Genomic DNA, 19924 nt, shown 5'->3' on the forward strand with positions numbered 1-19924 from the left:
ACGTATATCTGCTAGATTAATTGAATCTTCTTGATTTATACAGGATAATTCTGAATTAAGTTTGGAAAAAAAAACGGCAATTGGTGATTGATGATGAGAAGAAGTCATAGACAAAACTTTTTTCTTAAAATAGTTTTTTGTGTATCAAGGCCAAAAGTGCATCTTTTTCGCCCGAGTCTGGGTTTTCTCAGCGAGGCATAGCCGAGGCTTAAAACAGGCGAGGACAAAGGCACTTTTGGCAGAGGCGCACAGTAAATTTTAGGCACCGCACGAACTACAAAGCAAAAGACATCATTGGAAAAATTACAAATTTATTTTGTATCTACTTTTTTCAAATATGTAGATACATTTATTAATACATACATATTAACAATTTTTTATACTTAGTATTTTTTATATTTACTATTTGCAGTACAATCACTTATTTATATAATTTATGATGACAGGACAATTATTACGATTATCATCTGCGATGTCCGGCGGCGTATTAGACATCACTTTGGCTGTTGTATTAGATATTTCTTCATCACGCTGTTGCTATCGATTATATGAACGTTCATTTCCTTATTGTGCACCAAATAAACACCAGAAATAAACGATACAACACTTTTTCGGGCAAATAAAATAGTTTGGTTAAATTTAACTGTCAAATACTCATTTGTTTTCAGTCGGTTTACTCGGTTTTGTCGGTTTCGTTGTTAACTTACTAAACAAACCAACAGGTGGCGCCACGGTCCATGCCCTGAAAAGTGCGTCCGAAAAAGTGCGTACGAAAAAGTGCGTTTGAAAAAGAGTTACTTCTTGTCCGCAATGGAGTACGTAAAATTACCTTTTTCATTAAGGGTGCCTAAAAAAGTTTTTTCGTTTTCGAGATTGAAAATTTAGCAACAATAATAATAATCAAAGGTAAAAGGTGCTCGTCAGTCACAAAGTTTAACGTTTACCTGTGACATTAATCCTTTCGATCATTTCCAAAGAAACATTTAAAAAGCAGTGTGCTTGCACCTATGACTTTATTGTGGTGTTGATGTACTCGTAATAATGGTTGCTAATGAAGTGAACAAATTTTTACTATTCACAGACGGCGAAAATACACGACTATGGGGTAATTTCATCTCCAAAAGTCATTTACACAGAATTATTTTGTGTCAAGGATAGTCCACATTTTTTTTTCCATTATATCAGAATCACCTGTCTGTATTATGCATAACATATTATCATCCACATGAATTTTATAACTAAAAATATATGCTATAATTCTACTGACTTGGAGGCCGATTTTAAGTTGACTTGCAACTTGTATTGTCATGGTAACGGCACAAAATTGCAAGTTTGAGAAAGATGACGCATATTAGTAATTAATGTGTAGGGCAAAGATAGCTACACATTTGCGCTGCATCAACTATTTGTCACCCTGACTTGAATTCGGGCTCTTGGACTATACTATTTTATCTTCAAGGAGACCACAAAAAAAAATCGGACATGAACTCATTTATTTTCTTTTGCAGTAAAATGACAATTTTTAAATTTTAAGGCACCAATAATTCCTGTTGTAATATTATTAGTATCGAGCGATCAAATTAATTTGTAATCTAGTTATTCATGAATCCGAAATCGTATGTCGTTACTTGAACTCCTCGCTGCAATAAACATAGCTTGAAACACAGGTTAGATCTGGACATATCAATCGCAAAGAATTAATTTGATCGCTCGATACTTCAATGTTCAATAATATTGAGCGATCAAATTAGTTTGTAATCGAGTCGTCCATGGATTTGAAACCGTATGTCTTTTGCGATTTAAATGTTTAATTGTGGGATCTAAAGTTACGTCATTTTAAAGACTTTTTCAAATCGATTTGGTTTTCAAAAATTTTGGTAATGTAATTTTTAAATAGATCTGAAAAAACTGTAGCCTCCACATCTAATTTTGTTGTTAATTTCAATTTTTCGGCCACCGGTTAAATATTGGGTAATAATTTCGTTATTTCGCTTTTTTAGAATATTCTAATAGACCCCCAATGACAAGATCTACAGTGAGTAAAATTGTTGCCAAATAGACAGAAACTGGATGTGTAAAAGATTTGCCACTACAAGGTCGATCTCGGTAAACAAAGAAATGAAATGAAATGTGTAACTTGAAACTGACGAAAATCCTCACACATCTACAAGGACAAGCCAACTTGCCCTCAATAACAATGTGCCCCAATCTTCTGTTTTAAACATATTTAATCAAGCAAAGTATCACACCCACACAAACTGCAACTGATACACGAGTGAAATGAGAATGATCCAGACCGTCGTTTGTAGTTTTGAGAAGAATTAATTATTAATTATTTTTTCTGAAGAAGCCACTTTTGTTTGAATGAATCAGTACATTTGACTCAAGAATTTCACACTCAACGCAAAAGTAAATTAAATGTATGGGTGGGAATCATAGGACGGCGTTTGTAGGACCTTACTTTTTTGAAGGAAACCTGACTGCTGCTAGATATTTAAATTTTTTGCGTTTGGAGTTACTGCCAGCTCTGTCACTTGTTTTTCCCAATAATGAAGATGGCGATATACCCCATGAAAATATTTAGTTTCAAGAAATGCCTCCTCATTTTGGCATAGCAGTCCGTCAATATCTTGACATTACATTTCCCGCGAATGAATAGGACAGCGGGGACCAATTGAGTAGCCAGCACTTTCCACCGACTTAACCCCTTTAAATTTTTTTCTATGGGGTCATTTAAAATCGAGGGTTTATTTTGTGTAGAAGATTTACGGCAGAGAATTCGCGCTGAAATGGAACAAATCAGCCCTGACATTATTGAGCGCAGTGCACAAAGTCTTTACACTCGTGTCGATGAGTTGGCGGGGGGCAATTTCAACATTTGCGTTAAATTTTATTGTTTGTTTTTATTTGAGGTCAATTAAAGTTTTTACATTAAAATTAATTTAAATTTTTGAAGTAAAATTTGTCAATTTCTCAAAAAAAAATTGTTATGCAAGGTACCATCGGCTTCATAGAAATCTAGTAGGTACAGTGGAAAATTGTACTTACCTCAATTTTTATACTCTCATTTAGACAATTAAAAGGGCTACCAGAATCAAGAAAACAAATAGGGGGTTTCCATTTAAAAAAAGTATCGATGACGTCATAACTCGAAAACAAATGATGCTTGAAATTTTCTTTGATACTAAAACATGTATTTTTATAAACTAAAATTGACCTGTCCAAAGATTTTTTTGAAAAACATTTTGTTTAATTTTTAAGTAATTTATTCCATACTTTTGCCGCTCACTGTATATTTGAAGGCCCGATAGTTCTAGAAAGTTTTCATTTTTTAGAATTTATATAAACCGCAAAAACCAGACACTACTCCGTTAAACAAATTACGTCTCATAAATTTGATTCATTCAAAATTTTAGAACTGCCAAGGTGGATCAAAGATACAGCATAACAAAATTGTGTATTCCTGTAATCTTGTTGGAACGAATTTATCATTTTCTAACGTTTTGAATATAACTGCGCTTTACTTAAAGTAATGAGAGAAGACACGTGTGATATGTTTTTTACAGAGGAACCCCTGTACTTGAAACAACTGAAACAACTAAGATGGAGCCATCTGCGACACATTCAACGTGAAGCCAAACGGTTGGCTGACTTGGAAAGATTCCTAGATTCATTCAGCGAGGTCGACAGTCCCCCATAAATGTTTTACACAATTTTTATTTTACAAAATTTATACAATAAACAACAGTCGTATAAAAACAAATTATTTACAGAATTTAAATAAAAAATAAATAATTAATCTAGCTTTTTGAGTCTTTTAACGATACGGGTATATATTTAACTTTTGGACTGACGTCGAAAACAGGTAAGTCTATATAAATAGCTTTGGATTTTTTTGTTGTGGTCACAAGTAAATCGTCCTTTATCGATTCCAATTTCATATCCAGGATGTTTTTCCGGGCATGCATGTCGTCCCTCGCCTTCCTACTCGTTTCACTTGCTGCCGTAGTTTCTGCGACTGCTTGCGTCGTAGTTTCGACTTTATCACTTTTTCTTTTAATTTTCTGGATGTGCGTGTACGGAGTGGTCGATATTTTCCTGGTAGTTGAGTCAACGTTCAAAGCAGGAGGCGGGTCGAACTTTTTGTTATCGAGATTCCTCTTTGCACTACTCGGACGTGGAATCTTTGTTGTACTTGAACTTTTTGTCGTTTCATCATATGACAAAGGTACATACTTCGGTTTCTCTCTGGGAGTAATAATATCACTAATAAATTTCGGAGTGTAAGTGCTTACTAGAGGTAAAATCGTTTCTCTTGCGTACTTTTCGGCTTGTTCAAACATCTTTGCGAGTCTCTGCGGTAGAAATTGTACTGTCATCGCAATTACCTCCAACGGGTTGTCCTCGTTCTTGATGGCTTTGGACCCATCCTCTCGCTTCCATTTGCTCTCTTTTGGCTTAACAGGAGGTAGCGAGGGAATCCACTCATTTTGGTCTTCTACGTCGTAAAAATTGTAAGAAATCTCTTTATTGCCGTTAGTAATTCGCGAAATAAAGTCGTTCTTGACGGCCGGTTCCAGCCTAAAAGCTCCAAAGTTCCGCGACGTCGTCGGTCCCAAAATAGGCTCTGTTATTTCCGGCTTATCTTTATCGGGATCATGGGACCGACCGATTTTGTTCGAATGAGGCTTAAGAATCGGCTCAACAATCTCCTTAATTAAACCATCTTTAGGTTTATCTGATTTGATCGTTTTTGTGTTAAAAGCGCGACTAGTCTCAGCTTCTTCAATGTCGGATACTCGATTGTCGTCATCTCTTTTCCAGTCAATAGAATTTGTAACGCCTTTATCTTTTTTGTACTCTTTCTCTAGGTCTTCAGGTCCAATTCGGACTACTGGAGTTGGAATGAAAGTCTTTACGTTCGAAGAAACGTTCAAGGGAAGGTTCAACGGATTGCTGTCATGAATCCTATCTTGTGCTTCTTTCTTTGGATAACCACCAGGTAAGTTACATTCTCCTGGATAAAGACGTAATATCACTGGTACGCCTGAGTCTAAAACTAAATTCTTCTTACAAACTGAAGACCTGGAAGAGAAAAAAATGCCACAACTGCATCTTGCAAAAGTGCTGTGACTTACGTTTTCCCAAAACTATCACTTATGGTAACTTTGTCCATACGCCACTGAGTTAATCCAGATGATAGCCACCCACTGTATGCAGTGTAGAGGATCTGGATACTGGATGGCTCTGATAAAATTGGATGTGGCACTAAGATACGTGAGATGGATTCACCTAGTTTCATCTCCTCATCTTCTTTTCTGTCAGAAAAGAATAATTTTACATAACAAATTTGTAAAATAGAATGTGAAACCTTCATCTGATGGAAAATAGGAAAATACATCAATAAAGCCGAAACTGTAGACAAAAAAATAAAATAAATGTATAGTAAAGTGTCTATAAAAGAACTTATATCAAGACTCCAAGTGAAATAGTGCGGCTCTTTAATTTTATTGTGTCCAACTATGTCGAGCCGTTAAAACCGTGATATCAGATGTCAACAGTCAAATGTCAAATTATTAAATCTGCGTGTCAGTTGTGAATTCGACGTCTCAATTGTTTTGCTTGTGATTTTCTTCAGTTTTTCTATAGTTTAATTACTTTTCATCTTACAACAGCCTTTATTAAAAACCTGCCATTAATAAACTTACATAACCTCTGTTTTTCTATTTGGTACCACATTATGCTACAGAACGGCAAAAATCAAATATATTCGAATTTCGAATTCCACAGGACTCGTGATATACCTACGTTCTTTTATAGACAATTTGCATAGGTGATCAGTACGCAATAAGTAAAAAAAGGTGAATCGCAAGAATTAAAGCATTATATCAGAATAATGGAAATTAAACTGTGAATAAATAATCAGAGCAAAAAAGATGCTATCCCTCTTATATTGCTTACCTTGTCATCATAAAGGTTTCATTAAGGCTGGAGTCCCCGATTAAAGTTAGTTGAATTTTCCCATAAGACACAATAGGGACAGGACTCGGCGAAGTTTCGATCTTGACATGATACTGATGAGCACAGAAGGGCTCCTCATCTCTGGTGATTAAATATAACTGTCCCCGTCCTTTGGACCTGTCAGCATAGTATCCCATATTTCCGCAGCCCCTTGAAAAATTGAACGAAAACATGTCAATAATCGTTCAAAAGTTCCATTATCTTGTTAACAATTTAGAAGCGACCGGAATCTCGACATAACAATGAATAAGTTACGAGGAAAAATAAAAACCGCGTTTGGAAGTCGAAAATATAAAAAATCTAGTTGGTATTCAGAATGCAGACGCAAACAATTCACGAAATGTATCTTTCGAAATATTTTTCCCCGGCTGATTTATGATATTGAAAACAATCCTTACCTCTCATCGGTGCATGGAAAGCACTTTCCCGAAAGGAAATCTTCATATGATTCACAAGGGAATGCCGGAAAATGACATCGAGGAGAAACCGAGTCGGTAAAGAACTTATAGGCTCGTCTATGGTTACAAAGCGACCGTCCCTCGACGGCAGATGCTAAAATTCAACGTATTTACCGCAAAGCGTGTCACGACAAACAAAACAAAATAAAACCAATATTTATAAACTGTAATCTGAATGAGAATAAATAATCAGTAAATTGAATGAAACGTATATTGATTATATGTACAGGATGGATGACAAAATTCGCCCCGAGTTCTAGAGCTATTAATGTAGACGGTATCGCGACGATCGATACGTTAATTGAAATCGTTTATATAGCAGCGGTAGTCAACTTTTTGATTTTTATTTATTTCTTTTTTTATATGTATTATATGAATAAGGAAAATTTGTCCGAATTTGTTCACTTCATTAGCAACCATTGTTACATCAACTCCATAATAAAGTTGTAGGTGCAAGCACACTGCTTTGTAGATGTTTCTATGGAAATGATCGAGAGGAGTAATGTTACGTTTGTGACTGACGGACACATTTTACCTTTGATTATTATTGTTGTTAAACTACCAAGAAAATCAGATAATCACCTTTAACTCATCAGCGTACTAGCAATTTTGACCAAATTTTCATCATTTGTATCTCGAAAACGAAAAAACTTTTATAAGAAAATTTTTTTGTCTATAACTTCTCATCATCACCAATTACCGGGTTTTTTTTTCAAACCTATTTCCGAATCACCCTGTATAGTAAATTAATAATAATAAGCAAACTAATTCATTTCTGTTAAAAAAATTAATAACATTAACTGATAAAATACTGAAAATTTTACATTATTTTCAACGAACATCACAGTTCTCCTAAGGTCTTTCATTGCATTGACTTTTATGTTAAGAGGAATTTCTAGTGATTAATTATTAAAATCAAAATCGTTTCTGGTGAAGTTATCGAAACTTTATCTTTTTAGTAACGCCACAGAGAAAAGTCGAACGTGTTCAGACCTTGTTGACCATGCAAATCACAGAACCAAACTCTTTCACGTAAAAATGAGAGGAATTGATCCGTACTGAATGTGGACTTTTTGATATTTTGTGAATAAATAACGTTAATACAGAGTGTTCTCGAAGTTGACGCGTTCCTTGTAACACGAGGTACTACACATTATTCTCAAGAATTTTAGCCTAAATCTTCTTAGTAAAATGTTTATATTAACTGAGATAATTGATTGTATATTTTTATTGTTTTATAAAATTTTGAGTCCGGTCCTGTCCATTTCTCCGCTGTAGTAGATTAATAACTAACCTGGCCCAGAATGGTGTCTTTCCGGAAATCGCTTTACAATACTCTCTGGACGCTGCAGATGCATTCTGATAACGTGATAACATTGCCCATGCATTTGCAACATATCTGTGAGCTCATTATTTTCCTAATAATAAAGCCATTTCGACTAATTAGATGACAACTCTGACAGTAGTTGTGATTATTAACGTCCATGCTCAGTTGATTTTTTTTTGTCAATTCCAATTTCTAACAAATCAGCGCAAATTTGAGCAGGACCGGTTTCAAAAATTTGAAAAAAATTAACATATTGTATCTTCATTGCCGTACACATTTTACTAAAGTGATTTTGGCTAAAATTCTTTAGAACAACGCATACTATCACATGTTAAAAGGAACGCCTCAACTTCGAAAACAGCCCTGTATAGTCCAATTTTTACCCTTTTGCGATGACGTCATTATCTAGTACCTTTACGTATGTTTGAGCTAGGATCAGAAACAAATTTGAATTGATCATAAATAACTATAAATGTGTCAAATTTGTTGACAATTGCTTCGAAAGGTTATGTTTGTAATCAATGTAATAAGTGAAAGAAATTAAAAATTGTCAAATTGACAGAAGCATAAAATAACCTCAAAGTGACCACCAATAAATAAACGTGCTTTTTTTTTTGTTTTTTTCTGTTAATGTCGTTTCAATAAAGAGAAAGCGAGGAAGGAAATCGTGACGTCACCTCAAAAGGGTAAAAATTGGACTATTCAATGTCAACTCCGCTAAGAAAAAATGTATACAGGGTGTATCTGGAATATGTGTGTTAATTTTAACCAGTGGAAGAACTCGCCAATTTATGAAACTTTTCTCTATAACATTTTACCAAATTCGCAAAAGATTTTCAAGATTTTTTTGCACCCCAATTTTTACCAAACGAGTCCTTTTGTGTGATTAACTATAGTGAAAATAATGTAAGATGTAATAATTAATGAGCAAAAATTTTGAAAGTATATTCAAAACAATAAATCTACGTTGAAGACGTTGTCATTCATTTGAACAATTCAAACTAAATTTTCATTTTTGCAAGATATCGAAAAGGTAAGAAACTTTAAAAATTTATATGTTCAACACAGGCATTATTTAATGTGCAAAAAACAGCCACACAATTTACTATAAAATTAAAATTTTTATTTTGGGTGCCCCAAAATTTGCGGAATAACTCAATAGGGCAATGTTAGAAAATAAAGAGAAAATTAATTAAAAAATTATATACTTATTACATCTGAAAATATGGGGGCTCAAAAGGTGCACCTTTGATCTCATTTATTTTAAATATTAAAAAAGATTTTGACTATTTGCCTTTTACTAGCCAGTGGCATAATAATTCTGAACGATTGTGAACGTCATACTCGGTATACCGAGTGGAACAAAAGTATCAAATAATCGCTGTAACTTTTTAATTTGAAAAATTATGAAAAAATGTTTAATATAAAAATTGTTTGGTTTATTATCATGTATGACGTTCAACAAAAATTGTCAACATTCTTGATATTGCATTTTATTACTTAGTAAGTTGATTTTATCACCTTTTTTTAAATTTTATTCTTTTTTCCCATAATGGCAAAACTGTATTTATGAACACAGAAAGATACGCTTGTTTGAAAATCACACAAAAAATGTATGGGTGCTATTTAAAAAACCAAAGTTGGTTGCCATAACAGCGAAACAAAAGAAGATAGGAACAAACTAGAAAGACCGGATGATGCAGGATAATACACCAATCAACTTTGATATTAAACATTTTTTCATAAATTGTCAAATTAAAAAGTTACAGCCAATATTTGATACTTTTGTTCCACCCTGTATGTAATAAGTGTTCAAATAATAAATCAGATAAGACATTTTTAACAAAGTGACTTTTATAGTAATTCAAAGAAAAGAGGCAGATACGATACCCGTTTCCATTATTTGAAAAATAAAGTTAATATACAAGGTGTGATTGAAATGCGTGACCAAATTTTAACCACGAGCTTCTGGCTTCATGTAGAACTAGGGAAAAAATATTTAAAAAATTTCAATGGGAAAAATAAAGTGGCATTTATTTTTTGAGCAAAAATTTTATTTTAATTGCACATTATAAAAATATCATATTTTATAAAACGTACACCAATGCGGTTTTCTTGTTTTAAAGCATATTTCCTAGAGTTTACTTCGCATTGGCGTACATTTAATAAAATATGATATACACGGTGTATTTTTAAAATGTGCGGAAATTTTACCTACGATGTTGTGGGACAACGTAGAAGACTAAAAGCAATTAAAAAAAATTGTAGCTCAAAAAATAAATGTCATTTTATTTTTTGACATAGAATTTTTTAAATATTTTTTCCGAGTTCTACATGAAGCCAGTAGCTCGTGGTTAAAATTTGGTCACGCATTTCAATAACACCCTGTATTTTCATCAAATTTTTCGACATTTGTGTGCACTTTTACGCACCCGGCGTACCTAAACCAGTTTCGTTCGTACTCCTTTCAAACTCTTAAATTTTGTGTGACAAAAATTAAAATGAGCTCTGTTGGTTGTGACAGTTTTATTAAGATTAAAATTTATTGTAACTCGATTAGATGAAACCAACTTACACCAAATGATGTCGCTGACCGCGCCCACAAACAAATTGCTGCACCCTTTTTGCATTCTGCCTCCGTTCGGATAAAAATCCACGTGTCCCATCGGCTGATACGACCCCAAGCCTCCCAAGATCAGATTCTCTCCGTTGCTGTGAATGACATCCACAAAACTAGCGTCAGTCTGGTCGAGTCTAGCTCTAGGATCTTGCGATTCGAAAAGGGGCCCGGCGGGGTCCAACCCCGTAATTCTGCTCAAATTACCCAACTCAGCGCCGGCGAACCCCGCCACATGAGCTCCCAAGCTGAACCCTATTAAGTGAGTATTTCTTAATGACAAGCCATTATTATCTACCAATCCCTTAAGGAGCATCGCCAATTGCTTCCCTACAAGCCTAGTGTTTGCGGTAGCTTTAACGTAATTTGGTAGTATTGCCCCGTTCTCCCAATCGACGCAGATCACATTAACCTCCTCCTGTAAGTGGAACATAAACCGATCGATAATTCGATGTCTTTAAAGGACATATTTATGACAAAAGACTTACCACCGCCATCAGAGCGCTCCTCATCTCATAGATCCATATATGGCTACAATCGCTTCCGAATCCGTGTATCAAGACTTTGGTAGGAAGGCTTTTGTTAAACCCTTGCTTAGCCCATTCAAAAGCTTCTTTGATGGACGTGAAAGGCACTTCGGCGGGACTCGAACCGCTGCGTCTTCTACTGTGACCGGGATATAGGAGAAATTTCGTGTCGATCTCCTCCGGTTTGCTTGGCAGCATGTCCAAATAACCGAAAGGGCCGGAGGCTTCGAAACAACCAAGATCCTCATAACAAACCTCCGAATCTTCCCGCTTGATCCTGCAATTCACAAAGCAACGATTAAAAATCGTGCTCAAACAGACATACACCGTGTGTCTCATTCAAATATAAAAATAAATTGGTATTGTTGGATTTTATTTTCTTATCAAAAATACTTAGAGCCGATTGCACCAAAGTCAGTTACAGTTAACAGCAGGTTAAAATGCTTCGTTACTTTAATTACCTATTGTTTTAACAATGTTTTCGTATATTTAATCTGTAGTTGAATTTAACTCACGTTGGTGCAACCGGTCCTTAGCTACATATTTACATTTAATCACGTATCTTATTTTTACAACTACTCAAACATTGATCTCACATTACTTTGACGTTTGAAAATATTTCATTTACATACTTGCTTTCTTACTGCAAATGCTTCTTTCATAATAATATTTTCTGCTGACTTTCTTTTACTATTTCAATACCACATCATCTTATATCTTTACATTTTAACCATTTCTCTTCGTATCGTAGCCTCTTTCCCGTAATCACTCTTAATTTATTTTTTATTGTTATTGGTAGCTACATGTATTTTCACGTCCATCTTTTTTAAATGTTGGTCCCTTTTTGCATCTTCGTTTTATGTGTACAATCACTATCAGATTTTTCACAAAGATGTCTAAATTTGTTTTTTTAATATCCTTTGTTTTTATAACATATAATGTATTGAGTGATTCAAAATGATTGTGGATAAGTATGGCAACTGTGTACGAAAATGTATGTGGCGACTCTGTGGGTGGGGTAGAGTTGAGATTTGTATGACATTTCATATGCGTGTATTTATTTGATTTTTTTTTTGTAACATTGCACATTAACTTGCAATTTTCAAAATTGCGGCGACTATGAACTGTCAAAGAAATGTCAACTCTATCCTACCCACACAATTGCTATATACATTTTCGTACTTAGTTCCCATACTTATCCACAATCATTTTGAATCGCCCAATATATGTATTGGTATATACAGGGTGTCTTAAAAATGGAGTATAATATTTACACCACATGATTCTATGTTGAAATACAAGCAAGAAAACTCTAGTACCAATTTACTGTTAATTCAGCAAGTAAAATAAATATTTCAGCACTTATTTTACCATTTTGGTTATTGGTTTATTTATAATTTCATCTTTAAAAATGCTGTTTTTAATGCCCTGCATATTAAGGTGTATTAATTTTAACATGTATCAGAGCTTGTTAAGTGATTTTTTTTTCTATTTGAATGCTTTACAAATTGATTCAAAATTTGGAATAAATTAGCCATCAAAGTGTTTACCTGCCTATGGGTAAGGGCGAAAATTTTCTGTTCTGATAGAAACGGAGCATTGTCAAAAAAGTAACATTGTTATACAAGGTGATTCACGAATAGTGTCTGATTTAGCGCCTTTATTCCTGCAAAACAAATTACTCTCTCATAGAATAATTCTCTGTTTTTCCATTTAAATAAAATTTTGTGATCATAGTAATCCGATTACAGAAAAATAATAATAAATAATTATATTTTACATACTAAATCAGACAATATTCGTGAATCACCCTGTAGAAAAAAATAAATAATTAAAATTAAAATTCTCATGGTTACAAAATGACTCGTTTGGTAAAATTGAGGGGCAAAAAATCTTGGAAAACTTTTGCGAATTTTTCAAAATGTTATAGAAAAAAGTTTCATAAGTTGGCGAGTTCTTCCACTGGTTAAAATTAACACACGTGTAATAAAAGTTGTAAAGATGATTTCAGCTCAACTCTGCTAATTATGTGTTTCCCTTTATCATTTTTAGAGCGATGTGGTTCTGGTCGAATGAATAACTAAAATGTCGCTCTCCTCAATCCTTCTTGTCTCGGAATATTTTGGATCTAACATTATAAATGATTTATTACTTACACAAATTACAAAATGTATAAGTTAATAATTTGAGCAATAAAGAACTATTGAAGTAACATTTATTTATTTGTAGTTAATAAAAACGTAACTTGCCTGCCATTAATTTTCTTCAGTTCCTGCCTTTTCTGCCATTCATTTACAGAATTGACGACAGACTTGTAAATTTCAACGTCGTTGAGCTCGTCTAATGCTTCCAGGGACGGGCTGAGCCAAGGCACCGAAGTCCCTTGAAAGAAACAAATGCAAATTAGTCTCGTAATTTGTAAACCGCAATATATCGATGTCGTAACGTTAATTAAAATTTTGGTTATAATTATGTACGGTACGTTAACTCCCATGGCGTAAAAAATGTATGTTCATTCAAGAAAAACCTTGATTCACTTTAAATAATGACAGAGACACTGTCGAAAGAGTCACAGTTGTGAAAACCCCCGTCCTGTCAAAATAGACCGAAAGTGGCGTCAAGTTCAAGTAAAATGCGCACGTCAACCACCGGATACATGTAATTTCTATTTTACCCCAGTAATAGAACAAGGTGGAAACAACACTGTAGTTCTCAAAACTTATTAAGTACCGTTCGTTCCGACTACCTACTTCTAACAAATTCACAGAATGAGCGAGCTATGGTAGTAATTAAGAAGAAGCTTGCGTGCTGTAATCATCATCTTTTTATTTGTCGTCGCGAGCTTATGTTACGAAAATGTAATCACGTTAAAATCTACACTAATTTATGTGTAATGTAGTCATATAACAGTTATTTAACGTAGGTATAATTCCCATTTCCATTAGAATGACCTGCTTATTGTCTCGTATACTTAACGTTGAATATTAAAAAAAAATCAGATGTGGACCTACTTTTCTTTTTTTTATGTTGATTATCGCTCCTGTAGGCGCGCCAAATCTCTAAGAAAATGAATAATAATGTGTTATTATTTATAAATAAATGTGTTTTCAGTTCACTTCAGATTTTATATACCTGAATTATTATACTGTTTTAACAAAACGCAACGTTCTGAATTCGAGGTTATTTTGACTCTAATTTTAACTCCAATATTAACAATAATTATTATTTATTTAAGGATTTTTTTATTTCAAGAAAATTTAATAAAATTTTGAATTTTACAGTCTAAACACTCTAAACTAATGTGCTTTCAAATTTGACTAAAACATCATCCCTTTTTGTCAATATACTCAGCTATAATGTAACTAGTGGTATGATTATTATCGATGATATTATGAGTGAAATTGAGCTGTCCTGCTTCAATTTCACGAATTTAATATCATCCATGATTAATCATACCACGTGTTATATTCGATGAGACAATATAATGAATGAAATACAAAATTATTCATTTATTTGTCAAACTGACAAATTTATTTCAATCAAAAATCGTAACGACGAATGTAAATAAGATAATAATTTTTTTGTTTTTTATTATCGCTGTGATAGCCATGCAACTAAGGACTTTACGTGTTTTCATTGGATCATTCATGAATCATGATTCATACATTAATTATATTGTCCTAATAATAAATTAATTCATTATCAGAAATTTAACAACATTAATTCATCCTTAAAAGTTATGAGAATATATTCATTATATGTTTTAAGAAAATTATGATCAACAGGAGCTGTGAAAAACACTCGTAAAGGCATCGAAAACGTGTGGCCCAGCTTTGCTTATTATTATTACACATAATCCCAGACTAAGATTCACATAACCTAACTTAGAAATTGTGAAATACAGTGCTATAGGGCTTTAATCTGACTCTGAAGGCCTGACTAATAATTAATAAAACTATAATTCACCAAATGTAGGGAACGCCATTATGTAGTTGTATTTCTCAAAGTAATACGATTAAATTTGAATTTACTAAGAACACTCCCTACAGATGAGAGATTGAATATTCGTTCGGAGTTTCTACCTGATTTGATAAAGAATTATGAATGAGACAAAAATGATCCTTACGGTCAAATACTTTTAAGTTAAAATTACAATGAAACGGTCGGTACCGTCCCTTCTGTGAAGAATTGAATATTATCGATTTATTAGTCAGGCCTTTAGAGTCAATTTAAAGTCCTATATTGGACTGTATCTACGGAACAGAGGCTCCGTCAAATGATCTTAACGGTGACTCTTTCATCTAGGAACCGTTCTCAAACAAAAACCATTTTCTATCTTCGTTTATGACAACGACAACTATCGTAACAATTTACGGCTGGATTATTCTACTTAAGTCATACATTCTCAAATCTTTTGTTTTTCCCTTCAGGACTCAGACTATAATAGTTATTTATTGTGTTTAGTGTTTTAGATAGCATTTTATCCACGCAAGAATGTTTAAACGCGAGTGCGAACCCACGAGCGTTTAATATTCTTAAGTGGATAAAATGCGACTAAACCCCGAATGCAATATAACGTTTTATCCACAATGACAAGCTCAAATTATTATTTAATATATCACAAAGAATGTCCCTTCTGAAACTCAGTGAAACTCAGAACGGGAGGTGTTGGTTGCTAGGTTATTTGTTGTTTCATTTCATTTTCACTTATCTAGTAGTTTGTTCCACTAGTGGATAAAATACTAGTTAATACGGTTCATAAGAGTGAATAAAAGTCGTTTTAAAATGTGATTGTGGATAAAAATAGTATATATGATACAAGTTTGTTTATAAGGAAGTAGTTAAAGCACGCGCGACGAGTTTAAGGGCACGACGCGTAGCGGAGTGCTTTTAACGTCGCAAGTGGTTTAAATGCCCTTATAAACGTGTATCATACGCTATTTTTTATTATACCCGCATTACAATCTCAAAATTATAACAAAAAAAATAAATTGAATACCTTTTCCGAAGTAATCTGTGTCATTAATCGTTGATGGTCAATTGTTGTTGTTTCGTTGCCATGTATATTTGTTATAAATTGTATATAAATGTGTATTTATCATTGTTCAAAATGTAGGTGAATTTGTTGTTGCCTAAGCAACCCTTAAAGCTTTAGTGTTTTAAAGGCCCTTTTTCCCACCCATTTTACGGCCGGTTTCATAATGTATTTTAAAAGCGGTTTTAAATTTAAAACCACCTTTAACTAAAAATTGTGTTTCATATTCATTAAAGGCGTCTTTAAATCCTTAAAACCCCCTTTAACTTTAAAAGCTCGTTGTTGGCCTTTTATCTCGTTAAAGGTGGATTTAAATGGGGAACATAACCTCAATTACATGACAAGTGACATTTCGCTAGGCTAGTGCATTGCCACAAATTGCTGTTTTTTTTTTGTGAATTAGTAGGTACTTACCGAATAATTAAATCAACATTTCGGAAACTTATAGGTATTCAGAAAATAAAGATATTCCATGAATTCATTAGTTTTTATTGCTCAATTGTTTTCTTGCTAATTCAATCTAAGTCTAATAGGTAACAGTTTTTTCCTTTCATGTTCTTCTCTTTCCTCTCTTCTCTTTAAGTGTAGGATCTTATTTTATACAAGTTTTGTTTTAGATTTATAAAATTGCTCCTTCACTTGAAAGGTTGGATTTGGCATTTTTGGTCCCAATCTTTTATTAATCGGATGTTTTAATTTGGCGCTGCTCCACTAGCAAAATGTAAAATGCAGAATGTAAACAAAAATTAAAATACCTACTCGAAATACAATTCAAAGTCCGAGGGAAACAGTTGCGAGTTACCAAAACTTTCAAACGTTTACTGTAAAATTCCCTAGAATTCCCTAGGAAAATGACTACGTACACACGGTGAATGATTCGTTTTCGAACTAATGCAAATTTTAACTAATGTTTCGATAGTCCGTGTTTATGAAATGCAGTCTCCTTTATTTTAGATTTAAAGTCGCATTTACCTTAAAGGCGCATTTTATTAAAGGAGTCTTTAGGGTCGGATTATGAAACCGGCCGTTAGTGTCAAAAACGGGGATTATGATTCAGGTATAATAAAAACATTATTATGTTATTTATAGATTTTTCTTTTGTAACTGAGATGAAGCGGTTCTTTTATATTTTTTTAAGATGAGTTGATATCAAAATTGCATTGCGGACATTGATATACAGGGTGTCCCAGAACTCGCGGATCAAATTGAAACTGTATATTCCTTGATGGTAATGAAGGTAAAAAAACGTTTAGAAAAATATTCAGGGTGCAACAGCTTTTTAGTTATGAATTAATCAAATTGACCAATAGAGCTCGATCTAATTTTCTCTTTATGAGAAAATTGAGTACTTTCCCTCAATTGCCAAGCAACGTATAATTCGATTAATAATAAAATTATTTTCAATATTAATCTGGTCAACTTGTTGAAACAGACGTCAAAAGTGACAGCTACTTTTGAAATAACCAAAAATGGGATAATTTCGCCAAAGGCAGGTGAACAAATGTATAGAATCTAAATCAGGGAACGCAAGAAGTTTCTTCTTCCGGTAATGAATGAAATATGGTTTGTTATGAGTGTTATGACTTATGAGTGAAAATTTCCAGACCAATTGTAACCTTAAGGGGTATGGGAAATTGACGGGAGGGATATGATGAATTGAACCTTTGTTGATGGAAGGTAAAATGGCGACGTAGCGTCAAGTGAGTAATATATATTACTACCTTAAAATCTTAATAAAAAGTGAAATATGAAGTGAATCGGAATCACAAGAAATTTATCCTGACTCCTGTGCATACACTCTGCATCTGCAACGTATTGGCGCAGCTACACGAGCGGGACTCGTCATCGTCGAAATGAAAGAAAAGACTTTTAGGAACATTCTTGACATTGCAAAAAAAGTTGCAGTTACACGTAGGTTTTGAACAACAGATCAAGCATAGTGGCAGTTCGGAAAGAAAGAAGACAAAACTGGATTGAACTAACCTATTTATTTTAGCATCATTATTAGTAAAAATTTAAGATCAAATTTTATAACTAAACGATGTAAAATGCAACAAATGAAATAAGAAACATGCAAAATAAAAAGAATAATTTATAATAAGTGTTCAAAATGACCTCCTTTCATCTGAAGGAATAGGCGAGCTCGTTTTATTAAATTTTCCCTTGCCAGTCGAAGCATATTAGAAATAACAGTAGCCAGTGTTTCGTGAATTTGGTCATTTAGTTCTTCTAAAATATAGATAGGTTCGCGGTAAATATAGTTCTTCAAATATACTTCTTCTACTATCGTCATCAAAGGACTGAAGAACAGCATCTTCAGTCTCTAGCGTTCTAACTTCTCGCGAGGGACCACCAATTTCTTGTCAGGTACGCACCAAGGACCCAGTGTCTCGAACACGGTACACCAACCGTAGAAATACGTTATAATTTGGATGTGACAAACGTCGTGGAAAACGTATTGCATATTCCCTTGCATCCTCACGTGCATTGCGCCGGCACTCTCCATAAATTATGAGCATTTCGGCCTACTCTGCAGCTGTATACATGATTTCAATACGAAGTTTGACAATTTCGAATCAAATTATAACTTGACGTTGTCAAAATCTTCACAGTTGCCCAAACATTTACTTGAAATTCCATACCATTCTTACTAGAATTATGTTGCTAGGCAATTCAAACCTTTGGTTAAATTTACGTGAAATTCAAATTAACAGCGTCCTTCTGATTGGTCAACTTTAATTATTCATTATAAAAAATCGATTATACCCTGTCCTTTTTTTTAAACGCTATTGCTTTCAGTTATCACCAAGGAAAACGCACTGTAAGTTTGATCCGCGAGTTCTGGGACATGTATCATTTTGTTATTGAAGAATTTTTTTGGAAAATGTTCCTATACAATTAGAATTTCACAGCCACCCTATTTTATGTTCACCTTTAAAAAGTTTAAATATCATACATGATGTATGTACAGTGGGGAGCACGGAATTTCGCACGCCAATTTGTACGTCATTAAAAAAAAACTATCTAGTCTAAGCTTTATTGTCATTATAATCAATAATGAGGTGGGATACGCATGATATATGTGATCATGACTGATGTTTCACCTAAACTGTCACGAAACTGCCGCCAGTAGGTATCTCATTTTAATAAAATTAAGTCAGTGAAATGTCCAATGTGTGCGAAATTCCGTGCTCGCCACTGTACAGTTGCGGCCGTTGAAAACTCAGACACTTTGACAACGCCAAACTTTTAGCTTTGTAAATGGTATTGAAAGTGACGTTTCTCAAAATGTCACTCAAACATTATCCACATTAATTTGTCTCGCAATGGCTCTTATACTCACACCATCCCTCAGTCAAACACATTTTTGCAAATCAGATAATTGCGGCATTTCAAAAGTTACGCGCGATTCTGACCTAATATGTCAAATACTGACACTAACTTTATAATCCTTGATGAAAGTCCTGTTTACGCTAATCAAATTTCGGAATTTATACAGAGTGTTTAAATCTGTCCTGTCTGAGATTTCAACGGCCGCAACTGTACATAAACCAGATTTTTTGGTCTATCCAAATTTGCGAAAAAAAATTGAAAAACTGGTGATGACGTCATTGGGAGAAAAAAGAATTGGGCGGAAATATTAAAATTATTGAATAATGTTTTTTTTATTACAATTGAACTGTTTTTTTTGCAAAATTTAACGGTAAAAAAATAATCATATAAATATAATAATTCTAATAAAAATAGAAAATAAAAGAAATAGTTTTTTTTCTATAGCAGATGTTAAAGTGTGCTGCTTTTATCTGTTCAAATCAAAAGGTCAAATAGCATTTTAACCGCAAGAGTAGATAAAGTCCTTTTTCTATTTTGCGTTTAGAATAAGTCAATTCTAGCACCCAAATGACGTCATTTGAGTGCTTTAATAAGTCGTTGGCGTGT

The 19924-nt window shown here is 33.6% G+C and overlaps 2 protein-coding genes across 6 annotated transcripts in view; one reads left to right on the plus strand and one right to left on the minus strand.

Annotated features, from left to right (window-relative positions):
* LOC138125997 (uncharacterized) overlaps positions 1-3804 on the plus strand; it is a 64364-nt gene extending 60560 nt beyond the window's left edge. For all 4 annotated transcript variants that reach the window (XM_069041629.1, XM_069041631.1, XM_069041632.1 and 1 more), the window contains one exon: positions 3567-3804. In XM_069041629.1, coding sequence (XP_068897730.1) covers positions 3567-3700 — 134 coding nt within the window. In that variant the 3' untranslated portion in view covers positions 3701-3804. The remainder of the gene's footprint in view (positions 1-3566) is intronic.
* The window catches only part of LOC138125991 (uncharacterized), a 32748-nt gene continuing 16523 nt past the window's right edge, over positions 3700-19924 (minus strand). For both annotated transcript variants that reach the window (XM_069041613.1, XM_069041614.1), the window contains exons 3-9: positions 13200-13332; positions 10912-11227; positions 10382-10841; positions 6420-6573; positions 5962-6171; positions 5139-5318; positions 3700-5085 (exon numbers count right to left, since the gene is read on the minus strand). In XM_069041613.1, the coding sequence (XP_068897714.1) occupies positions 3801-5085; positions 5139-5318; positions 5962-6171; positions 6420-6573; positions 10382-10841; positions 10912-11227; positions 13200-13332 (2738 nt within the window). In that variant the 3' untranslated portion in view covers positions 3700-3800. The remainder of the gene's footprint in view (positions 5086-5138; positions 5319-5961; positions 6172-6419; positions 6574-10381; positions 10842-10911; positions 11228-13199; positions 13333-19924) is intronic.

Source organism: Tenebrio molitor, chromosome 3 (genome assembly GCF_963966145.1).
Source record: "Tenebrio molitor chromosome 3, icTenMoli1.1, whole genome shotgun sequence".
NCBI lineage: Eukaryota > Metazoa > Arthropoda > Insecta > Coleoptera > Tenebrionidae > Tenebrio > Tenebrio molitor.